Source organism: Callorhinchus milii, unplaced genomic scaffold, assembly GCF_018977255.1.
Source record: "Callorhinchus milii isolate IMCB2004 unplaced genomic scaffold, IMCB_Cmil_1.0 Scaffold4, whole genome shotgun sequence".
Lineage (NCBI taxonomy): Eukaryota > Metazoa > Chordata > Chondrichthyes > Chimaeriformes > Callorhinchidae > Callorhinchus > Callorhinchus milii.
In genome coordinates this window covers 68,817,516-68,839,872 of record NW_024704745.1, presented here as the reverse complement: position 1 = coordinate 68,839,872, position 22,357 = coordinate 68,817,516, and the positions used below count along the sequence as shown (strand labels likewise).

General features: G+C 41.3%; 2 protein-coding genes across 4 annotated transcripts in view; one reads left to right on the top strand and one right to left on the bottom strand.

The window, feature by feature from the left end:
* The window catches only part of cdk8 (cyclin-dependent kinase 8), a 63,773-nt gene extending 53,028 nt beyond the window's left edge, over positions 1 to 10,745 (bottom strand). For 2 of the 3 annotated variants that reach the window (XM_007900631.2, XM_007900634.2), the window contains exons 1-2: positions 10,586 to 10,745; positions 8,893 to 9,029 (exon numbers count right to left, since the gene is read on the bottom strand). In XM_007900631.2, the coding sequence (XP_007898822.1) occupies positions 8,893 to 9,020 (128 nt within the window). In that variant the 5' untranslated portion in view covers positions 9,021 to 9,029; positions 10,586 to 10,745. Of the gene's footprint in view, positions 1 to 8,892; positions 9,030 to 9,194; positions 9,319 to 10,585 lie in introns of those variants that run through there. The other variant, XM_007900632.2, reaches the window with a different exon arrangement.
* The window catches only part of rnf6 (ring finger protein (C3H2C3 type) 6), a 39,132-nt gene continuing 26,876 nt past the window's right edge, over positions 10,102 to 22,357 (top strand). Inside the window, exon 1 of the mRNA XM_007900626.2 lies at positions 10,102 to 10,192. Within this exon, the coding sequence (XP_007898817.2) occupies positions 10,154 to 10,192 (39 nt within the window). The 5' untranslated portion in view covers positions 10,102 to 10,153. The remainder of the gene's footprint in view (positions 10,193 to 22,357) is intronic.

The following is a 22,357-nucleotide window of genomic DNA, read 5'->3' as shown; positions in this document are numbered from 1 at the left end:
TGGTGAGATTTTAAACATCCACTTGAAACAGGCAGGTGGAACTCAAACCTTCTGCATCTGAAGAAAAGCTGAGCCAAGCTGACAACTGTATATCCAACATCAATGACTAATCAGCCTAGGATTCTCGCAAGGAGTGAGCTGAATTCTACCTACCAACATAACAGATATGAAAGGTTCTAAATAAATGCAAATTGTATTTCATGACTGTCAAGCTTGTTATAGGCCTGTTGGGTTCAATGCTCTGGGTCCAATTATTCTGGATACAAGTTTCTCAATCCCTTCAAGGAGACAGACATTCCAAACATTCACAATCGTGGTGGCAGCTATAGTTGAAGGTATAGTATTTCCCAATCCTTTATTTTTTAAAATTGTTTTTAAATACCAGTAAAGTGTACTAAAATGTAACGGCAGAATCTAATCTGCTTAAAGTTTTGAGTAAATAGACTGGACTTTGGGCCAGAATTGTCAACTGATTGTATCTTAAAATCTTTACAAATTCCACAAGTTGCATTTATATAGTGCCCTTTACATTGGTAGCGTCTCGGAGTCGCTTAACCATGGTGTGGACAGACTCCGAGCGGGGAGGTAATCAAAGCCACGGTTGAAGAGGAAAGACTTCAGGTGTGATTTGAAGACAGGCAAAGAGGGGGCAAGTCAGAGGATTGAGCCGAGGAGTTCCACAGATTCGAGGAGTAGTGAGCACGAATGCCAATTGTGGAAGTGGAAATGACGAGGCACATGCAAAAGACCCGAGCCAGCTGAGTGAAAGCTACAATGAGAGGAATGTGGTGTGAGCAGAAACCAAATTCCAGTTCCAAAGGAGAAACAAAATTTATAAGAAATCAGGGAATCATGCCTTGTTATATTAAAAGATGCTGCACATGTGTAAATTTTATTGATAATCTCAGGATGAACTGGGTCTCAGGGTGGAGGGGAATTCAGAGGGAAGAATACTCTGAGGTTGCCAGTTACAGAGAAATGTCATCCATTCGATCAGGAGGATCAGACTTCCAGCTTCAAACAAAGACTATGAATGAGAAATACAATAGTAAAGGGCAAAATTTACCCCCACAAAGTAACCTGGAAAATACAACTTGCAATAACTTGTAATTTAAGAATATAAGCCTCTAACTATATTAATTTAATAGTCTGTCAAACATCCTCAAGTAGCTACACAATCATTTGATCAGTAATACCAAACTGATAATGCAAACCAAGGCAAACAGGTTTCTTAAGAAAGTGGGCAAGATATTTCTAGTCTGTCCCCATTCTACATGAAAGATGTACACAAAATACTTTACATGAAGAATCTACACACAATTTATAATTGTTTGAATGGAAACTAAAAATTAGTTCAACTGACCACAGCTCGCTTGATACAATAGAAAAAGGCAAAACTTACCCCCACAAAGTAACCTGGAAAATACATAGTGCTTTGTACCACATTGCACAAGTGGTACGAATCGGTGACTGCAACGGTGTGAGTGACCTAACTACATCATACAATTGTGATTCTAAGATGATTTCACTTCATAAAAAAAATAATTTCAACCATTATTCATAGTATGTTTTTGGTCCAAGCCTGACAGAATAGTATGAACAATTATATAAACAGCTCAAGGCAATTCTTCTCAATTGAGGACTTATAATTATATTTTTACCAAGTTGGAGCAGTTCTACTTTTAAAATCTTCTGCGTACGAAAGCAATAAGAAAGCATTGAGAAGAATGTTTACAGTAAATGGTATTTCTAGGTTTCCTTCATGCAATTGGACTTGATACATTTTATACTAACAAGGATTATGGGGTATAAATCAAAATAAGAAAACTACAGCAGTTAATAATTTGATTCAAATCAATCTACCCAAGTACCAGACAAAAAGGTATGTTTGACAGAAACTGATTCTGAGTGTTTTAGAGAGATTAAACGTACTGTACTTGGCAAATTAGGCTACAATATCTGAAACTGGTTTTCAAACAATGAAAATTGCTGATTGAAAATTCTACCTACTCATTGAAAATATTCTAAATGCTTTTTTTAAAAACCATTGAATAGATTTTATCTTGCACCTTAACTGTAGATTGCAAGGGTCAGAAAATACGTTGAGAAAATCAATTTATTATTAAACTACTGTATGTAATAAACTTCAGTAAGAAGCTTAGACTAACACAAAAGATAACCATAGGTTTTCTTCAAAGGTTTAACACTCAAAACTGAAATGCTCACATTTTAAAATTCTGATCTTTGGGACCGACCTGAGTGCCCTTCATGCCCTGGCACCTCCCTATCTCTCCGACCTGCTTATCCCCCAAACCACAATCCACTGTCTCTGTTCAACTGGCTCCGGCCTTCTGCATGTCCCTTGAGCCCTCCGTTCTACCATTGGTGGCCACGCTTTCAGCCACTGCCCCCCGAAACTCTGGAACTCTCTTCCTCTACCCTTCCGCCTTGCCCCTTCCTTCCCCAACTTCAGGTCGCACCTAAAGAACTTACTCTTCGATCGTGCCTAAGGTCACCTCCCCCAGCTCAGCATCATACTCCGCTACTATCAATCTTTCTGGGACCCTTCCCTGCATGAGGGGCGCTATATAAATGCAAATTGTTGTTGTTCAAGTTCTCATCTTGTTCTTGTCATTCTCGTCTAGCTTCAATGATAACAAGGTCCCAAAGCAGCTTATGTCATGTGGTGTATAGACCATGTTAAAACCTTAATGATTCCGAGCTCTTGCCCATGCTATGAAGTGTTTCCTTTTGCCATTTTTGAAATCAGGAACAAGCAATATGTTGACATTGTGGTAAAAAAAAGGAAAGCAGCTACAGGGAAGGGCAGAGATTCTCTCCACTCAGATCCCGTTAATCCTAATGAGTAGGATTGGTCCTACTCCTAATGAGTAGGGCATTAAATATCCTCACTAGACAAGCAGTCTGAAAGTTGCCAGACAGTGCAAACTATGGCAAATTATGCAGTTTCAGTTGATTAAACTCCAGCTGTACCCAAACACACACACTTTGGCCGACCAAGCCTTGCCTCTCGCCAACCCTAACCTAATACTCTCTGGAATTACGTAAGCATCCTATTTTCACCAGTGTTACTCACTAACATTTTTCCCCAAAGATTACTCTTTGAAGTAGTGCCCTGCACAACAGTACATGAGACCTTGGTCTGCATCAACAATCCAGACACACTAAACTCATGATTTTAATCATGGCATTGTGAACAAATCCCAAATGCAGACAAGGCACTTCCCTACAGGAAGAGAGAAAAACCTCAGTATCAATAGAAATCAAAATGCATATTTTCAGTCAAGCTTTCAGTTCCAAAGCTAACATATATATACCGAGGGTAATATAATTCCTTCAAAATAATTAAAAATTTGGTGACTCAATCCACAACTGTTTGTGGGACACTGCTGGATGCAATTGGCTGCTGCGTATCCCCCACAAAATATACAGTAAATTCACTTTGCAATATATTGTAAAGCACTTTGTGACGTCTCAATGACGTGAAAGGAGCTATATCAAATGCAAGGATTATTATTATTATAAATCTAACTGGATCTAACTGTTTTTCAAAATAGTATAATTGGCTTGTGGGAAGATCCCCACGGGTGTAGTGACCAATCCAGCTATGAGTGATTTTCTGTCGGGTCCTTGTAGCTGAGTACCAGTTGTGGAGGCCGGTCGAGTGCTTCAGCCCTTGGGGTGGGGGTTCGAATGCAGAGAGGAACCTGGCAAAAGTGAAGGCCAAAGTGAAAGAAAAAGTCCAAGTAAGGAAACTTGCCCAACATTTCGCCCTGCCGGGAATCAAACCCAGGTCTCTCGCTTGCAAGGCGAGTGCTCTAACCACTGAGCTACAGGACTCCACATCCATAGGCTTCCTAATTTTCCTTGATTATTTCATTAGGAGGAATTTTTGGATATCAATCAAGGGTGTTTTTCTTGGACTATTGGCTGCCGCGTTTCGCCCACAAAATATACAGTCAATTCACTTTAAAGTATATTCTGTAAAGCGCTTTGAGACGTCTCGAAGACATCACAAGGCACTATATCAAATGCAAGGATTATTTTTTTGTGTGCCGTTCTACCTGCTATAATACTGTGATACAAATAAGCTATTCTAAGAATATGACAAAAGTGGATAAACACCTTAGCAGAATATCCAGCGCCTTGGGACATCCTCCTGACGTGAAGGGCGCAATACGAACGTAATTTTGTAATTGTATCCATCGACCATCTTTAAGATCACAAGATTGATCTACATGAAGAAGACCCTTTGTTCCATCCAATCTCATCCCTGCAATACACCCATCCAACCATCCCCACCTCCCCCCATCACTGCATCTGCTTTTTGAACCAGTCCAGTGCCCACCATCCTGACAACATGTTTCAGTCATTCATTACGGAGTCCTGTAGCTCAGTGGTTAGAGCACTCGCTTTGCAAGTGAGAAACCTGAGTTCATTTCCAGGCAGGTCAGGGCGAAACCTTGGGCAAGTTTCCTTACTCCACTCGCCTAATAATAATCCCTCCAAAAACAAAAAACAATAATAAATTGGTCATTTTCAATCTACGACTGTTTGTGGGACATTGCTGTGCGCAATTGGCTGCCGCGTTCGCCCACAAATATACAGTCAATTCACTTTACAGTATATTCTGTGAAGCGCTTTGGGACGTCCTCCCGACGTGAAAAGCGCTATATCAAATGCAAGGATTATTATTATTATTATTATTATTACCCTCTATGTAAAGACTATAGTATATACATGAAATTTCTATAATAAACATACAATGAATAAGGCCCACAGTGACATCACCTTTAGAACAGGTAATGGACTCAGGATTGCCAAAATGAAAGCCATTATGAAAAAAACAATGTTGGTAAAAGGGAGGTTACAGTGCAGTTAGTCAGATCAGCTAACTTGGGCTTGTTGCGCATCCACTGCCCACTCCCCATCATCAGTGGTTGAGTCTTCAATCAGTACTCCCCTAACTCCTTGCCTCTAGCTCTCCACCTCACCCATTTTTCTGCCTACCTCTTCAACCATGCTTATAGTCACCTCCCCCTTCTCTCTTGCTCAGAGTCCAATTCCACTAGTGTGAAGTGCTCCAAGATGTTGCCCTATGTGAAGGGCACTACAAATGCAAGTTTGTGTTGTTGCAGCATGACAGAGTAGATTAAGTTGAGTCATGCAAGCAAAATCCTGTTGTAGTACAATGATTTCTGAATTGAAAGGGATCAGTCAGGTATAGAGCAGTGAATTGAAAAACGCAAGTCAGGTATAGTGCGCTGAAATTTCTCCAACAAAGTGTTGTTCAATCATATTGCTATTGATGGTAAAAATGCTGTATTTCTAACAAAATTTGTTCAGAGCACTATTCGTGAAATGAACTTCAACAAGGGAAAATGATTTTACTTGACAATAAATTTAAAACTAGAATACTCATTTTATGTTTGATCAATTAGCTTCATTATAGCCAAAGCAGACAATTAAATAAATGAGTTAATGCAGTACAAATATTTTGTTATAAATCTTTTCGAAATGACCTCGAAATGTAATGGTGTTAACTGCAGCCAAATCAAGCACGTTTCTATAATAATAATAATCCTTGCATTTGATATGGCACCTTATCATATCTTTGAGACGTCGCAAAATGCTTCACAGAGTATATTGTAATGTGAATTGACTATATATTTTGTGGGCAAAACGCAAGACCTGCATGACTTCTGCCAGGAGATCCTGAAAACAATGAGAGCCACATTGCCTCTCAGCTTTTCTACATGCCTATTTGGCCCGCTGCTGGTAGAACAATTAACCACCTCAGGATGCAAACTAGTCGAATTCTCACTTCTGGCTGTGAGAAACATGCATCATCCAAATTTGCGGCAGCCCAACATTGCCCATTCCAAGTACTGTATAAATCAAAGACAAATTAACAAACTCAGTACATGATATTTAAGAAATACCTCTGAAACATTTCCCAATCTGAGCAAGTAATATCTAGATTGCACCTAGAAGTGGGAAAACGCCAGGAGGTCTAGGCCTCTCTTCAGAGTGCCTCGGGCATTCTGCACTTCCCCATAACTGTAGTGGGCCCGAGACCAACAATCACAATAAAATATTGCAACTGCCAACTACTTGTACACAACATATAAAACCATATGCTTCTGGATCCTCCCCAGACTAAGCCCCCTACAAAGGTAAGATCCCACCTCTGCCAGTGAATAGCTTCATTCAAATATACCAAACTATTTAAGAGACCTTTATTGTGCACAAGTACCTCATAAATTGTATCACATAACATATTTTTTCTTAACTTAAGGAAACGTGAATCTTGCAATAAAAAGACCACTACTTCTGACTGGCCAAAGTTTTCTGATACCCAATGTTTTTCCTATGTTCTATATAATCTTGGGAATGACTCAGGTATCCATTAGGACCTCAGTTTAACATCTCATCCAAAAGATTGCAGCTCTGAAAATGCAGCTCTCCCCAATCCTTACAAAGAAAACTTGATAGTAGATACAATTAGGTTTATCACTGGCAAATAAGAAATAAAAAAGGAGGCACATGTACAAGCTTGGTGGGACAGCACTTGCTAAAGCTAAGTATACCTTCCCTTTCTCCCCAACTCGGCATCAAACTACTCCATTGTTAAAACACTGCACCCCACGTGAAGGTAGTTAGATGAATGCAAGTTGTTGTTGCTGGTGATCTAGGAGTAAGTGGTTAGTGATTTAGGACAGTTGAGGTGTCAGTAAACAAGTTCAATAGGACACTAAGCTACAATGACAAATATACTGAATTCAAATTTTCAGACATCATACTAGAGCTGTATTGTGTTCTGGTCACCCTGACCCTGAAATGCACACATTATTGACACAACATAAGGGAGCCATCCAAGACCCAGAAGCTGTGTTAAAGAGATAAAGCTATAAATAATAACATGATACGGTAAGATTCTTCAGTCTTGAAAGAAGACACATCAGAAGGAACCCTATAAAGCTATAAAATCATAACTAAATAGACAAAATAAATTAAGCATAATAATAAATACTCCAAAACAGAAGAACAAGAGGGCATAAGCTCAAGCTTCTGAAGAACAATTTTGAGACAATACATATTTCATTTCACAGAGGTCAATCAACATGCAACATGGGCTTCCAGGCCATACTATTTATTTTCGAAAAAAATAGTGTAAAATAGTTTTCAACATATTAATTCACATTACAATTTCCTAAATATAGCTTATAATTTACCTAAAAGTTGGATTTCTGTATTAGATTTAAATTTTATGTGATATCCTATCAATTCTGGAACCATGCACAAAGTTCTCACATAATTTGGCAAAATGGAAATTTGAAATACTTTGAAAGATGCAAGATTTCTCTTTTCTTGGTTGAATGTTGACAGGTGAAAATAATCTCTCACATCATCATCTTGAAATTAAATTAGTGACATGTTTCAGGATGTTTTAGCAATTCAAAATGCAGTGGAATATTTTCAAAAATAAATATTCTTTTTTTCACTCACTGTTGCACGTATAGGATACATACCCTCGTAAAGTCAACATGGTCAGAAAAAGGAAGAAAAATTATTGTTTTAATGTGTAACCAGAATACAACAATATTCTAAACACTTATAAATGAATGTAAAGTGCTTTGAAAATACTCAGAACATGCTTTGCAGAAGACTGTATTTGCTTTACCATTTCATTTGTATTATTAACCAATTCATCAGCAGTCACATATTTTAGGTGAAAACAAAGTAGTTAAACATTCAACAATTAACCTTATTAATTTGAACCAACTTACCGTCAAATACATCTACAAAACAAAGAGTATTGTTCAACAAACAGTAACGCAAGTGTCAAATACATACATATTGTGAATAATATGGATAATATGACACCCAACACAGGAAGACGGGACTTAAAATCACTGTAGACAATGTAATCGCAACAAAAATAACTATTCTCCCTCCTCTACCATCACCACAGTGCCTCTTTTAATAATGGCATCTTCCTTACAACAGGTTAGCAAGTGTCAAGGTCACAGATTTTCTTCAACAGTGTTCATATTTGTTATATGAAACTGCACCCTGGATCATATTTCCTTCTTAAGAGAATGTGGTTAAAGGTGCTTCATTTATTTCTATTACTTACATAATAGGCATTTTTCCTGTTGTACACATGACTAACATTATACATAAACTTGATCCCTATATTCACGTATCAGTGATCCTATTGTGAAATGTCAATGCTGATTTTAAAAAGTCTTAAAAAAAAATTGAAAGACATTCAAATATTCTCAACAGGCGACTCCATTCAAACAGAATCCACCGAGCTCTACCAACTGCGAGAACAAACTCGTCCTTACAACTTTATTCTCATCCAACGCAGCTTTGCCTCCACGAACGCACAACGCGAACGAGCCTTAAAAAAACCGCGGCTGCAAAAAGCAGAAAGAAACAGCAGCAGCGGATTGCTTCGGGGGTTCGTAAACTAAATGGTCCGAGTTATTCCGACGTCAGCCAAGATCGTACTGGTTGAGACACCAGCGCCGGGCAGAGACTGCAGATAACCTGAAGCTGAGGCGGAATTATATGTTCTGCAAAAACACAATAGCCTCGGGGCTTTGGGAAAGCTGTGAGGCTCGACAAGCGGCTGCACATCAGCGCACCAGGGACCGCCACTTCAACACCGTCGGGGGCTACAAGACCGGACTTACAAATGAAGTTGTCGCGGGAAAAAAAAAGAAGAAGAAGAAGAAGAAGAAGCCACGGCTCGCTCCTTCGCTCAACAAATGAGTGGGATACAGGGCTCCGAAGCTGCCCGGCGTGGCCTACGTGTTTTCGGGATGGTGCCGAGCCCTCCTTTTTTTTTTACTCACTCACCCGTCCTTCCGTTTGGCTTTGTATACATGACCGTAAGTGCCTCGTCCAACTTTGCAGCCCTCGTATTCAAACAGGTCCTCCACCCGCTCTCTCTCCGTCGTCAGCTTCATCTTGAAATCATAGTCCATTTTGGGAAGCTTTGAAAAAAAAACAAGCGCCTGAGACGTGTAATAAATATAAAAGAGCGAATAGGATCGTCGCCCGGGGTTAGAAAGAAGCGATGTGGCGGAGGGGAGTGAAGTGAAGCTCGGGTCGGGTCGGGTCGGGTCAGGTCGGCCTCTGGCGGTTACAGCTGCTGTCACCTCTCGCTGTGCCGCTGCTGCTGCTCCGCTCGCGCTCCCTCTCTCTCAACTGTCTTCAATCCTTGCACAACGCCGGTATCACACCGCAATCCCACTCACGGCACTGCCGCGCGTTGTCGTAAAGAAACCCCACCAACTGATTCGCTCGCTCGCTCGCGCGCGTGACGTTCCTCTCCGCCCCCCCCCCCCCCCCCGCACCCGCCGCCGCGAGTGTGTGTGTGTGTGTGTGTGTCGCGCGCGCGAGAGAACGAGTGGCCGTTAACCCCTGAATGCGCGAGGAGGAGGAGGAGGAGAGAGAGAGAGAGAGAGGAAGAGTTGAGAGTGAAGAGTGGAGAGAGAGGAAAAGTAGAGCGAGAAGAAAGGAGAGGAAGAGTAGAGAGAGAGAGAGAGAGAGAGAGGAAGACTGAAGAGAGAGGAAGAGTGGAGAGAGTGGAAAGGGAGGAAGAGTGGAGAGAGAGGAAGAGTGGAGAGAGAGGAAGAGTGGAGAGAGAGGAAGAGTGGAGAGAGAGGAAGAGTGGAGAGAGAGGAAGAGTGGAGAGAGAGGAAGAGTGGAGAGAGAGGAAGAGTGGAGAGAGAGGAAGAGTGGAGAGAGTGGAAAGAAAGAGAGGGAGAGGAAGACTGGAGAGAGGAAAGGAAAGGGAGGAAGAGTGGAGAGAAGAGAGAGGAAGAGTGGAGAGAGAGGAAAGAGAGAGAGAGAAGGTGAGGGGAGAGAGAAGAAGAGCGGAGAGAGAGGGGTGAAAAGAAGGGGAAACAACAACAGCGCCCCTCACGCAGGGCAGCGTCCCGGAGCGCTTGAAGAAGTCCTTAGGAAAGGAGAGAGGAAGAAAACTGGAGGGAAAGGATAGGAAGAGACAGAGAGGAGGAAGGAAGAGGCAAAGAGGGAGAGAGAGAGAGAGAGAAGAGAGGAAGAGAACGAAGGGGAAGATGCCGAGAGAGGAAGGAAGGGACAGCACAGGAGGATGAGATGGCGCAGGGAAAGGAAAAGACATTTAACTCAGGTCAGAAAAATGTACGTAACGTCGGTCATTCATCTGTTTGGAATCACAGCCACAGGAGAATGGAGTGGATTAGACACCATTGAAAGATAGATTGGCCGCATAGAGATAGTCACCAACAACGGTGAAGAGTGAAATATCTCTGAACCCAATGACTAGGATGAGTTGCAGGACTATTTAAATACTGCATTTAAATATTCCATTTCCAAATTCGGAACATGCACTGCAGTACAACAGATGTCACATAGCTATATTTCACTTGGGAAACATGTAAAGTCACACATGAAAAATTGTAAAAATTGATGAACTAAAAGGGGGTGGGGGCTTACTATTGTTTCGTTTTTCTAGATTTCTATAATATCAATTTAATTTTCAGGCTCCAGCCTTTGCACGTACCTCGTCCCCTCCAGTCCGCCATCAGGAGCGTGCGTTCGGCCACTATGCCACCAAACTCTGGAACTCCTTGCCTCAATTCCTCCACCTGGCACCTCTTTGCACGTGGTCAGTTCGCACCTGAAGACCTTTCTTGCTCCCCCCTACCTCTCCGATCTCCTAACCCCCTACCATCCTGTTCGCTCCCTCCGCTCAGCGGGCTCCGGCCTGCTTCACATCCCCCGCCTCGCTCGCCCCACTATTGGCGGGCGGGCCTTCCGCCACTCTGCCCGCACCCTCTGGAACGCCATCCCGCAGTCCCTCCGTCTCACCCCCTCCCTCGCCACCTTCAAGACCCAACTCAAGACCTTCCTCTTTGACCGTGCTTTCGATCTCCCTCCAGTGCTCCCCTCTCCCCCACCCCGACCCTCAGCTCAGGTCCGTAACTGTCTGTCCAGCGCCTTGGCACGTCCTCCCGATGTGAAAGGCACTATATAAATGTAATTTTGTTGTTGTTTCTACGGTCACCTCTTTCTCCCAGCTCGGCGTCAGGCTCTACCATTGTTAAGTACTCAAATATGCTACCCCATGTGAAGATGCTACATAAATGCAAATTGTTCTCATTCTAAAATCATGCGGTGAGTTGTCTATGCCTGTCAAATTATGCAAAATCAAATATTTGAAACGCACTAGATTGTCTTCACTACTAAATCTAAATGCAAGTTGTTGTATTTAGCAAAACATAGCAATTTAATTGTGTCGATACTTGTTTGCTGTTGTAGACAAATTTACCTGACACCACATTACTTTCAAATATAGGTTTTATTAACGTTTGAACAGACAAATCAGCTACACTGTATCCCTTATACAGATACACTAAGCAACAGACAGAATCAAAATCATATTACTCACTACTCCTCTTCTTTCACTTTTTATGGTCACTTTCTTACTGGAGGTAAATTCCCTTAACCCTGTACATATACATAGATAAAGTAGAATCGATATCGATTCCACTGGGAAGTGCGCTGACCCTCTACACAACTCCAACTATTTCCAAGTTATATCTCTTATGTGTTTCTAACTCCACCTCCCTTTGTCACAGAAATAACCCCCACCCTTCGCAAACTGCTTTGCACAGAGAGCGATATGGACGACTTCTGGGCAGCCTTCTACAGCTGCTTGTTTCTCAGCCTTGAGATAGACAGGTGTCTGAGGCTGCAATCTTTTCTTTCTGTGGTCCATTGTTCTTACATCTATGCTCAAGGACCTGATTACTCATTATCTCAGAGGAGTTAACATATTCCCAAGAAAATATGAAATATAATCAGAAGCTAACTTCAACCTGTTCAGCAAAGCCACTTTTAACCATTTAACTATCGAACCTTCTGGAACATTAGCTTGCTGGTGGAAATATACCAACGTATCCCGAGGCGATAGACAGTATGGGAAATGATCAAGGAAAACTCATGCAGTGTAAGGAAACATTTGACCCTGACCTGGGAGAACAACAAAAATCAGTCGCATAGCTTGATGGTTTTCACTCTCATTATATATAGTAGGCCTGTGAGATTAGATTCAGGTTGTAACCTTATCAGGATCACACGTCAAAGTATCTTCTGGCGGTTTATGAAGAACATAATAAGTCTGAAATGTAAGTGGTGAGTTCAAATCATATTTTGTAACAGTTTGCACTGCCCAAGCCTTGTTTTTCCAGCCTGAATCATACCCACATGATGTTAAATTGCAGCAGCTGGTTGTTACACTTTTTCCCCAGTTGTCATGCCCAGCAATTCAAATGATGTTATTTTATAGGTCTATCACGGGCTAAGCCAACTGTATAGTTCACCAGCTAATAGTAAATGCACTGCTCCAGAAGGATGTAGAAGCAGAATCAATAGGGATGTTTAAAAGATAGAAAGGAGATCTCCTCAGGAAGTAAAGATACTGAGACATTTAGATTAAAATATCTGCTATGATCTAATAAATAGACAGAATAGGCTCAATGGGCTGAATGGCCACCTCCTCAAGTATTTCAAGGCTATAGAAAGAATGCAGAAGAGATTCACCAAGACGATGCCAAGGAATTACATTTTTACTCATAAGGAGCAATTGAATTTAACTGGGGCTGTTTTTCTTAGAAAAGAGCAGACCTATAGAGTTTTTTTAATTATGGGGGAATTTGATAAAGTGAACGGGGTGAAATTATTTCCACTAGTTGGAACTAGAGGGCATAGATTTAAGGTAAATACTAAAACAACTGAGGGAGAGATTACAGGGATTTCTTTTTACACAGAGAGATATATAGAATATGCTTCTTGGAACCATGGTTGAGGTAGAATCAATATTAGCTTTTAAAATGAAATTAGATAAATATCTGGAAAGGAGAAATATAAAACAAAACAAGGACAGGGCTAGAGAAAGGAATGCATGGATATCTCTTTTAGAGAGCCAGCACAGGCATGATGGGCTGAATGACCTACTTCAGTGCTATATATTCTATGGTTCCTCCTGTTACAATGTTCCTAATGCAAGATTTCTGCAAATGTAGTGAATCCTGATGCCATCTGCAATTTTAGGTGGTTTTGTCTTAGAAAGTGTGAAATTAATGAGAATATTGCAAATGCAGAAAATTAGCTTTACAGTTTTCCCATTTTTCCCAAATCCTAAATTTATAGTTCTTTTGGTTAAAAAAAAGTGATCCCACATGAGAAATATTAAAACAGACAACTTGGCTGCAAATTGTTTTTGAAATCAAATAGCTAGTGAAATGTGTCGCTCTCTGGACCAATTTTAGTAGGAAATCAATCCACAGTTGAGTCGGCGGACAAAGACAAACCCAGATTTCGAAACATTTAGTAAAAATCAGCAGTTACAAGATCTCCAGACACACCTGCATGTAATTACTGAGCTGCTTATTCTGCTCTTATAACCAAACTTCTAATATTTATATGTGTTAAATAGTTCTATCTCCCTTTAATATATTACATTTTGGATCAAGCAGAATAAACAGATTATTTAGAGGAGAAATGTAATCAACAACAAAAATGTGCACTGTTATTTCCTTGTAGGATGAACATTTCAAAGAACTTATCAAAGGCAACAGGGGTGGCTCATGGAAGGAGGGAGATAGAATTTGAGGGTGCTGAGCAAAAAACAAGGTTAAATAGAGAGGTTTCCTACAAAGGTTTCCTACAGTCATTACACCTCACTGTAAAATCACTGAAATTCTTTAAGCCATTTCAACGACATTGATAAGATGCCATATCAAAAGAAATTATTATTAATGCGTAAAGAGATACATTTTAAGAGCGTTTGAAGGCAGAAAATGAAGTCACAGGCAAAGGAATTTTCGGAGATAGTTTCAGAGAACATTACACACAATTTTTTCATAATCCTGAAAGGGAGTTATCTATTCTTTTTTAGTGTCTCAGAGTCATGCCATGTTGAAGTAATATTTTGAAATGCAGGTAAAAGGAAGCTAATATTTTATGTTGAATTTCCCATGATGTGAAAAAAAACGCAAAATACTGCAGATGCTGGAAATCTGAAACAAAAACAGAAATCGCTGGTAACACTCAGCAGGTTAGGCAGCATCTATGGAGAAAGGAAAGTGGGTCAACGTTTCGAGTCTATGATGAAGGGGCTCTGTTTTTGTTTCCCATGATGTGAGTCTAGTGATTTTATAAATTGAAACAGAGTGCGGTGGCCCGGCCACTTTCTTTAATAATCCTGACATTTGATCATCTTTGTACCTTGCAGAAGACAAGCAAAATAATTAGTATTGGTAGAACAATGTTGGATTATCACATTGTGTACTGGTGCATGCAAGATTTTACATGTCTGGATAACAAATATATTTTATACATTTTCAAACTAGAACCATATATGTGACATTTGCAGATGAGATTCATAGCTGAAAGAACCCCAAAGTTTTATTTTTGGAGCAGCTTTGTTAATCTAGATATCAGTAGCGTAATACCACCCATTGTTATTCAAAGTAATATTAATAATTTTTTTCACATGTATGTACAAAGAGAACGAGAAAGCTGATGTATTTGGTTTATTCTTCTCCTCTGACTCGAATCTTGATGATCTTGACAAAGAACAACATCAAAAACTTGCACTTAATTTGTATCTTTCATGTGGAATGAATGCCTTGAAATTCTAGACATAAATAATGGGCAGCATTGAGGAGAAAAAATTGAGATTTTGGCTAAAGCTGGGGTCGAAGAGCAATGTTTTCAAAGAGAGTTTTGAAGGCAGAGAAAGATGCAGCAAGGCAAAGAGATTTGAACTAGAGGCTGAATTTCAGAGGTTAGGAGTAAGGTGGCTGATAATAAATGTGAAGAGTCCAGTGCAGGATAGAATACGTCCTGCAGAAATTTGAATGAGCTAGATTTTATGGAGCTAGGGAGGCTGGCAAGGAGTGCTTTGCAAATGACTGCTCTTGAAGTGACAAGGACATGAATGAGTTTTAGCAACAGTTATGGTGGGATAAGAGCAAATATGGGCAGTGCTCTGTTGATGAAAAAGATGCTCTTAATAATGGATTGGATGTGGGATTTGAAGTGTAATTGAGGGTCAAGCAGAGCACTGTCAATCTGCTCCCGTTACTCCTTTCTGTTCTATGTGGAGTCCTGTAGCTCAGTACTTCGCAACTGAGAGGATCTGGGTTCGATTCCCGGGCAGGCCAACATGTTATTTCTTACTCCACACACATGTTTACCTAGCAATAATTAGGAACCTGGTTGTTAGTCAATTGGCAGATTGCTATTCCGGGGGTTTTAAACCCTAAAAAAAATCTGGTAACTCAATCTATGACTGTTTGTGGGACACTGTTGTGTGCAATTGGCGGCTGGGTTTCTCCCACAAAAAAAAGTCACTACACTTTGCAGTATATTCTGTGAAGCACTTTGAGATATCTCGAAGAAGTGAAATATATCAAATGCAAGGTTAATTAAATAAAAAATAATTATAACTATGACTGATATTGAGTTTTACCCCTACCATTGATGTCATCCTTAACTTTGAAGTCAGTTTATTGTAGTTCCTTAATTTTCAGATTATCATTTTTACACATATGCTTTTGCTGTTTGCTGTTAGCTTCCAAATGACTGGCAAAATAACTGTGTAAAGGGCAAGGAGGCGGAAGGATTCCTGAAATGTGTGCAGGATAACTTTCTGGATCAGTATGTTCTGGATCAGAAGAAGGTTAATTTCAGTGAGTTAAAAAGGGATTTAGTCAAGGTGGACTGGAAAGATTGGCAGGTAAAACAGCTAGCGAGCAATGGGAAGCCTTCAAGGATGAGACAGTTTGGGAACAGAACAAATACATTCCCACAAATGGGAAAGGTAGGGCATCCAAACCTCCCTGGATGAATAAGGAAATTGGGATTAAAATAAAACAGAAAAAGGCTTATGATAAATGCCAGCTCCAAAACACAGCAGATAATCAAACAAATATAGATAGTACAAAGGAGAACTGAAAAAGGAAATAAGAGGGGCAAAGAGATTGTATGAGAAAAGATTAGCAGGTAACATACGTGTGTATTTTATACCCACATAAAGAATAAAAGTTGAGTCAAAGGTAGAGTGGATCCAATTAGGAACCAAAGAGGAAATCTTCTTGTGGAGGCAAAGGGCATGGCTGATGTACTGAATGAGTCCTTTGCATCTGTCTTTACAAATGAAGAGCCAATGCCACAGTATCGAAGGAGAGGGTAGAGAAATTGGATAAGATAATAATAAACCGGGGGGGTGGGGTGGGGGTACTAAAGGTTGATGGTGCTCAAGGTAGATAAGTCACCCAGTCCCGTCAGGATACATCCAAGGTTACTGAGGGAATAAGGGTGGAAATAACGGAGGCTCTGGCCACAATCTTTCAATCCTCCTTGGACACTGGGGTAGTGCCAGAGGACTGGAGGGTAGCAAATGTTACTCCCTTATACAAAAAGGGGCAAAAGGATAAACCTGGGAACTAGCCAGTCATCTTAACGTCAGTACTGGGGAAACTTCTAGACAGTATAATCTGGGATAAAATAAATGTTCACTTAGAAAAATATGAGTTAATAAAGGACAGCCAACACAGATTTGTTAAAGGCAAATTGTGTCTAACACACCTGATAAGAGTTTTTTGATGAAGTGACAGAGAGGGTGGATGAAAGTAGTGTAGTTGATGTTGTTTATATGGATTTTCAAAAGACATTTGATAAAGTGTCACATAAGAGATTTGTAAGCAAGACAGAAGCGCACGGTATTAAAGGAACAGTGGCAGCATGGATACAGAACTGGCTGGGAGACAGAAAGCAGAGTGGTGGTGGGATCCTGTAGCTCAGTGGTTAGAGCACTCGCTTTGCAAGCGAGAGACCCGAGTTCAATTCCAGGCAGAGGGCGAAACCTTGGGCAAGTTTCCTTACTCCACACAGAGCCTAATAATAATCCCTCCAAAAACCAAAAACAATAAAAATTGGTCATTTTCAATCTACGACTGTTTATGGGACATTGCTGTACGCAATTGGCTGCCGCGTTCGCCCACAAATATACAGTCAATTCACTTTACAGTGTGTTCTGTAAAGCGCTTTGGGACGTCCTCCCGATGTGAAAAGCGCTATATCAAATGCAAGGTTTATTATCATTATTATTATTAACAGTTGTTTTTCTAACTGGAAGAAAGTGTGCAGTGGTGTCCCCAGGGGATGATATTGGAACCACTGCTGTTTTTGATCTATATAAATGACCTGGCTTGGGTGTAGGGAGTACAATTTCCAAGTTTGCAGATGATACTAAGCTTGGAAAAATAATAAACATTGAGGAGGATAGTAGCAAACTGCAAGGGGACATAGACAGACTGGTAAAATTTTACCAAATTTTCCTTCAGACAGACTGGTGGCAGATGAAGTTTAATGTGGATAAATGCGAACTGATGCTTTTTCGGAGAAGGAATGAGGAGAGGCAATATAAGCTAGATGGTAGAATCTTAAAAGGGGTCAAGAAACAGAGAGACCTGGGAGTTCATATCTTGAACTCTTGAGTAAATCTTTGAAGGTGACAGGACAGATAGATAAAGCAGTTAAAAAGCATATGGGATACTAGGCTTTATAAATAGGGGCATAGAATACAAAAGTCAGGAAGTTATGATGAACCTTATGATGAACCTGAGGCCCTCCTAATTCCGCACCTCAGGCGCTGGCAGCATCAGCCTCCACGGCTGCACACTCAACTTCGCTAAACCAGTCAGGAACCTCCGCAACATTGCCAGACTCTGCCACTGCCTCATCCCTCAGGCTGCCGAAACCCTCACCCATGCATTCGTCACCTCAAGGCTTGAATGCGGGAACTCCCTCCTCATCGTCCTTCCCAATTCTTCCAAAACTCTGCAGGTCGTGTACTCTCACGCACCAGGCTCCGTGACCCCATCACTCCCACCCTTGCCCGACTCCACTGGCTCCCCATCCCCCAAAGGATCGAGTTCAAGATCCTCGACCTCACCTTTAGGGCCATCCAGGCCTTGCCCCCTCCTACCTCTCTGACCTGCTGACTCCCTACCAACCTGCCTGCTCACTCCATTCATCAGGCTCCGGCCTGCTCCATGTCTCCCGTCCGACCCGCCCTACCATCAGCTTTCAGCCCCCACACTCTGGAACTCCATCCCACGTTCCCTTCGCCTCGCTTCCTCCCTTGTCTCCTTCAAGGCCAATCTCAAGACCCTTCTCTTCGACCGTGCCTTTGGTCTCCCTCCCACCTCTCTGCCTTCCCTCACCCCTACACCACCCCTCCCTCATGCTTGGGCCCCGACACCTGACTGTTCAGCGCTTTGGGACATCCTCCCGACGTGAAAGGCGCTCTATAAATGTAATTTTGTTGTTGTTGTTATAAAACACTGGTTAGACCTCAGCTAGAGTACTGTGTTCAGTTCTGGGCACCACACTTTAGGAAGGATGTCAAGGCATTGGAGAAGGTGCAAAGGAGATTTACCAGGATGGTACCAGGAATGAGGGACTTCAGCTATCAGGAGAGGCTAGAGAAGCTAGGATTATTCTCCTTGAAGCAGAAAAGATTAAGAGAAGACTTAATAGAAGTTTTCAAAATTATGAGGGGATTCGATAGGGTGAAGAAGGAGAAACTATTTCCACTGGTGGATAGATCAGTAACTCGAGGACACCAATTTAAAATAGTTGTTAAAAGAAACAGAGGGGAAATGAGGAGAAATGTTTTTACACAATGAGTTGCTCTGATCTGAAATGCATTGATGAAAGGGTGGTGGAAGTCGATTCGATAACAACTTTTAAGAGAGAAGTAGATAATTATTTGGGAAGACAAGTTTGTAGGGCTATGGGGAGAGAGCAGGGGAGTGGGATTGATTTGGATAGCTCTTTCAAAAGAGCCAGCACAGACACGATGGGCTGTCCTTCTATGCTGTATAATTCTATGATTCTTAAACTCTTAAACCATCTCTTTCAAACAAGCATACAGAACAATCTTAACCCCAGAAATTTGTAAGAACGCTATGTCAGCACTATACAGTGATTACCCAACAGGAAACATGATTCAAGTGTGAGTAAATCAGACAATGGGATCACCCACCTGGCAATCTAGACACAAACCGAACTGACGTAAGTGAAAACTGAGGTAAGTGAAAAAACAATGGTTAGTCATGGTCATGGGACTTGACCTTGATTAGAAACCAAGCAGTGAGTTGCCTGAATAACTGTTCATTGTGTTCAAAAGGGAAGTGATCTGTAATATTTACCATTTCCAATATTTTACATATGGCTGTAGGGCCCTTATGACACTAAAAACATGATACAGAACATCTGACTTCTGCATATAAAGACTGAGATGTAAGCATACTGATTTACATATTGATATTTTAACATGGTTTCTCCAATCAGTTCCCTTATCCCTACCTACACTGTATCTGATTTAACAATGTAAGGAAACATGAAAAAAGAAGGGGCTTTCATTCTATCAAGTCTATATATTTCACGCACTATGGCCCTCATGAATTTTATCCAAATAATTTATTCTCCTTAGGGAACGTTTTGCAAATGTTCTCCTTGCCACACAGGAATAATGATCAGGAATTAGGAATACACAGGAGGCCACCTAATGACAATCTTCCGGGGTGTGTGGAGGGGGCTGGGATGTTTTTTCTCCTTGGAACTGAGCTGCCTCAAAGGCGACATGCTTTGCAACAGAAAGTCAGAATCAAGTCAAACTTCTGTGGTGGTATTGGTTGCCCTGTTCCTAAGCCAAACAGGTCCATAGTATTCCAGCACTGCTGATGACAGCCCATCCAGCTTGGCTCATTGGTAGAACTTGGAGGGGCAGACCAGACACTGGGGCAGGAACTCTTCACACTCAGCTCCCGTTAACCCTGCAGCCAAAGCCCTAACAGATAGGGTGGTAGTCCTAGCTGGACAAGCAACTGGAAGCTTGCCAGACAGTGCTTTCAATGGCAAGCAATGTGCTTTAGATGATTAAACTCCAGCAGTGCCCCAATGCACACTCTGGAGTCCCCAAGCCTTGATTCTTGCCAAACTGTGCCTAATACTCTCTGGAATTAGGTAAGCATGCCTTCAAGGAGAGTGCAGTTTCCATCCAATACACAAGAATTTAGATCCACATCTGGATTCCCAATTAGCCACATGTGGCTATTGGCTAATATACTGGACAACTGATGTAATATGAATCCTGTCAGCTCTCCTTAATGTGGGTTAAAGTCAATCGACAAATTGCTATTTTATCAGTCTTCCAAGTAGAAAAAATATGTGCAGCAATTATAAGCAAAATAGCACTCCATAGCAAGTAACATTTCCCTGGAGTAGCGGCTGAATACATTGCAGCTGTTTTTGCTGCTCACGTGTAGCCTGGCACCATTTCAGAGGTAGTGGTTGTATTTGCAATATAATCCTTGCATTTGGTATTGCGCCTTTGAGGATGTCTCAAAGCACTTCACAGGATTTACTGTGAAGTGGAATGATTGTATATTTGTAGGTGAATGCAGCAGCCCAATTGCGCACAGCAGTGTCTCTCAAACAGCCATGAAACGAATGACCAATTTAATGTATTTGGGGGATTGTTGGCTGGGACACCGGGATAAACTCACTTCTCTTTTCAAGTTGTGTCATGGGATCTTTAAAGTGCTCTTGAACAGGCAGATGGGACCTCAGTTTAATTTCTCACAAGGTGTTGTAATAAATGAAATCTGAACTCTAGAGGTAAATATATGGCATGTGATATTAACACTGGTGATAATTGTCAAATTGACCAAAAATGCAATTAAAACAATTATCACTAGTTTCAGGAAGGTATGTTGAAGAGATGTTCCAGCACTGAAGACAGTGATAAATATTGACTGTTTATGACTATATTTTTGGTCAATGTGATAAATATCTGTGATAGAGACATAATAACAGTCAGATGCTGCATTCCACTCCCTCCCCATTGCTTTGGATGTCAGTTGATCTGTGTAGCATTTGCACAAGCTCAATTCAGGATTTTTTTAAAAATAAACCACAAAAATTGTCCCCTCATGAGGAAGAAGGGCATATAAATTTTGTAAAATTGGAATTAAAAATAACATATACAGTGGTTGGGGGCTTGACCATCAGTAATAGGATAAGTCACTGGGTATCGGAAGCAAGACCTGGGAATGGATACAGAATTGTCTGAAGGAAGGACGCAGAGGGTCACAATATGTGGGGTGTTAATAAACTGGCTGCTTGTTTTGGCAAGTGTTTTTTCTGCTTCTTCTTATTCTGCTCTCTACCTCAGGGTGTGAGACCTCTGCCCTCTTCCTGCTGATGACTGATTAATAATCTAGTGAACTATCGAATAGACATAATAGTGGAAATGGTTGAATCCCCTTTAAGTACTCTGATGGAGAGGAGAGATTGAACAGGATACACCTCATTTCAGTGGCCAGGAGCTGTTAAAAATACTAATTTTGGAGATATGTGTATGAAACTAGACAACAAAAACAATGATACAATGACCAATAAATAATATGAATGAACTGAAGTTTGTGTTCTCAACTGTTACAACCAGCCAAGTTTCACCTTCACCTGAATCACTGAATTAGATTTGGCGTCTTGCAATCCGGCCAGTTCTATACCATGGCAGCATTCGATTGAGTATGACAACATGGAGCCCAGCAAAGCTGAGGTCAATGGGGTTCAGTGGAAAACCTTTCCAGACAGGAAGGTTGTAGTTGTCAGAGGACAATCACCCCATCCCCAGGATATCACTACAGTAGTTCCTCAGGGTAATGTTCTTTGCCCAAACATCTTCAGGTTCCTCATCAATGATGTTCCCTCCATCATAAGTTTAGGACAGTTATGGTTTGCTGATGATTCCACAGTGTTCAGCTCCATTCCCAACACCCGTGAAGCAGTCCATGCCCACCTGCAAGACCTGAATAACATTCAAGACTTGTGCTGACATGTGGCAAATAACATTGATAGCACAAAAGTGCCAGGTGATGGCCGTCTCCAGCAAGAGAGAACCCAGCCACCTTCCCCTAATCTCCATAGTACAACCATCGTTGAGTCTTTCACCCTTGCTGCCCACCCTCTGGAACTTCATCCTGGAGCCTCGCCCCCTCCCTTGCCTCCTTCAAGGCCTGCCTCAAGTCCTTTTTTAACTGTGCTTTTGGTTATTTTCCTTCCTTCCTCCATTTTCTCTGATCCCAACCCACAGTTCAGGAGCAAAACCTTCATTGTCCAGTGCCTTGGGATATCCTCCCAATGTGAAAGGCGCTATATAAATGCAATTTGTTGGTTGAGTCATGCATCA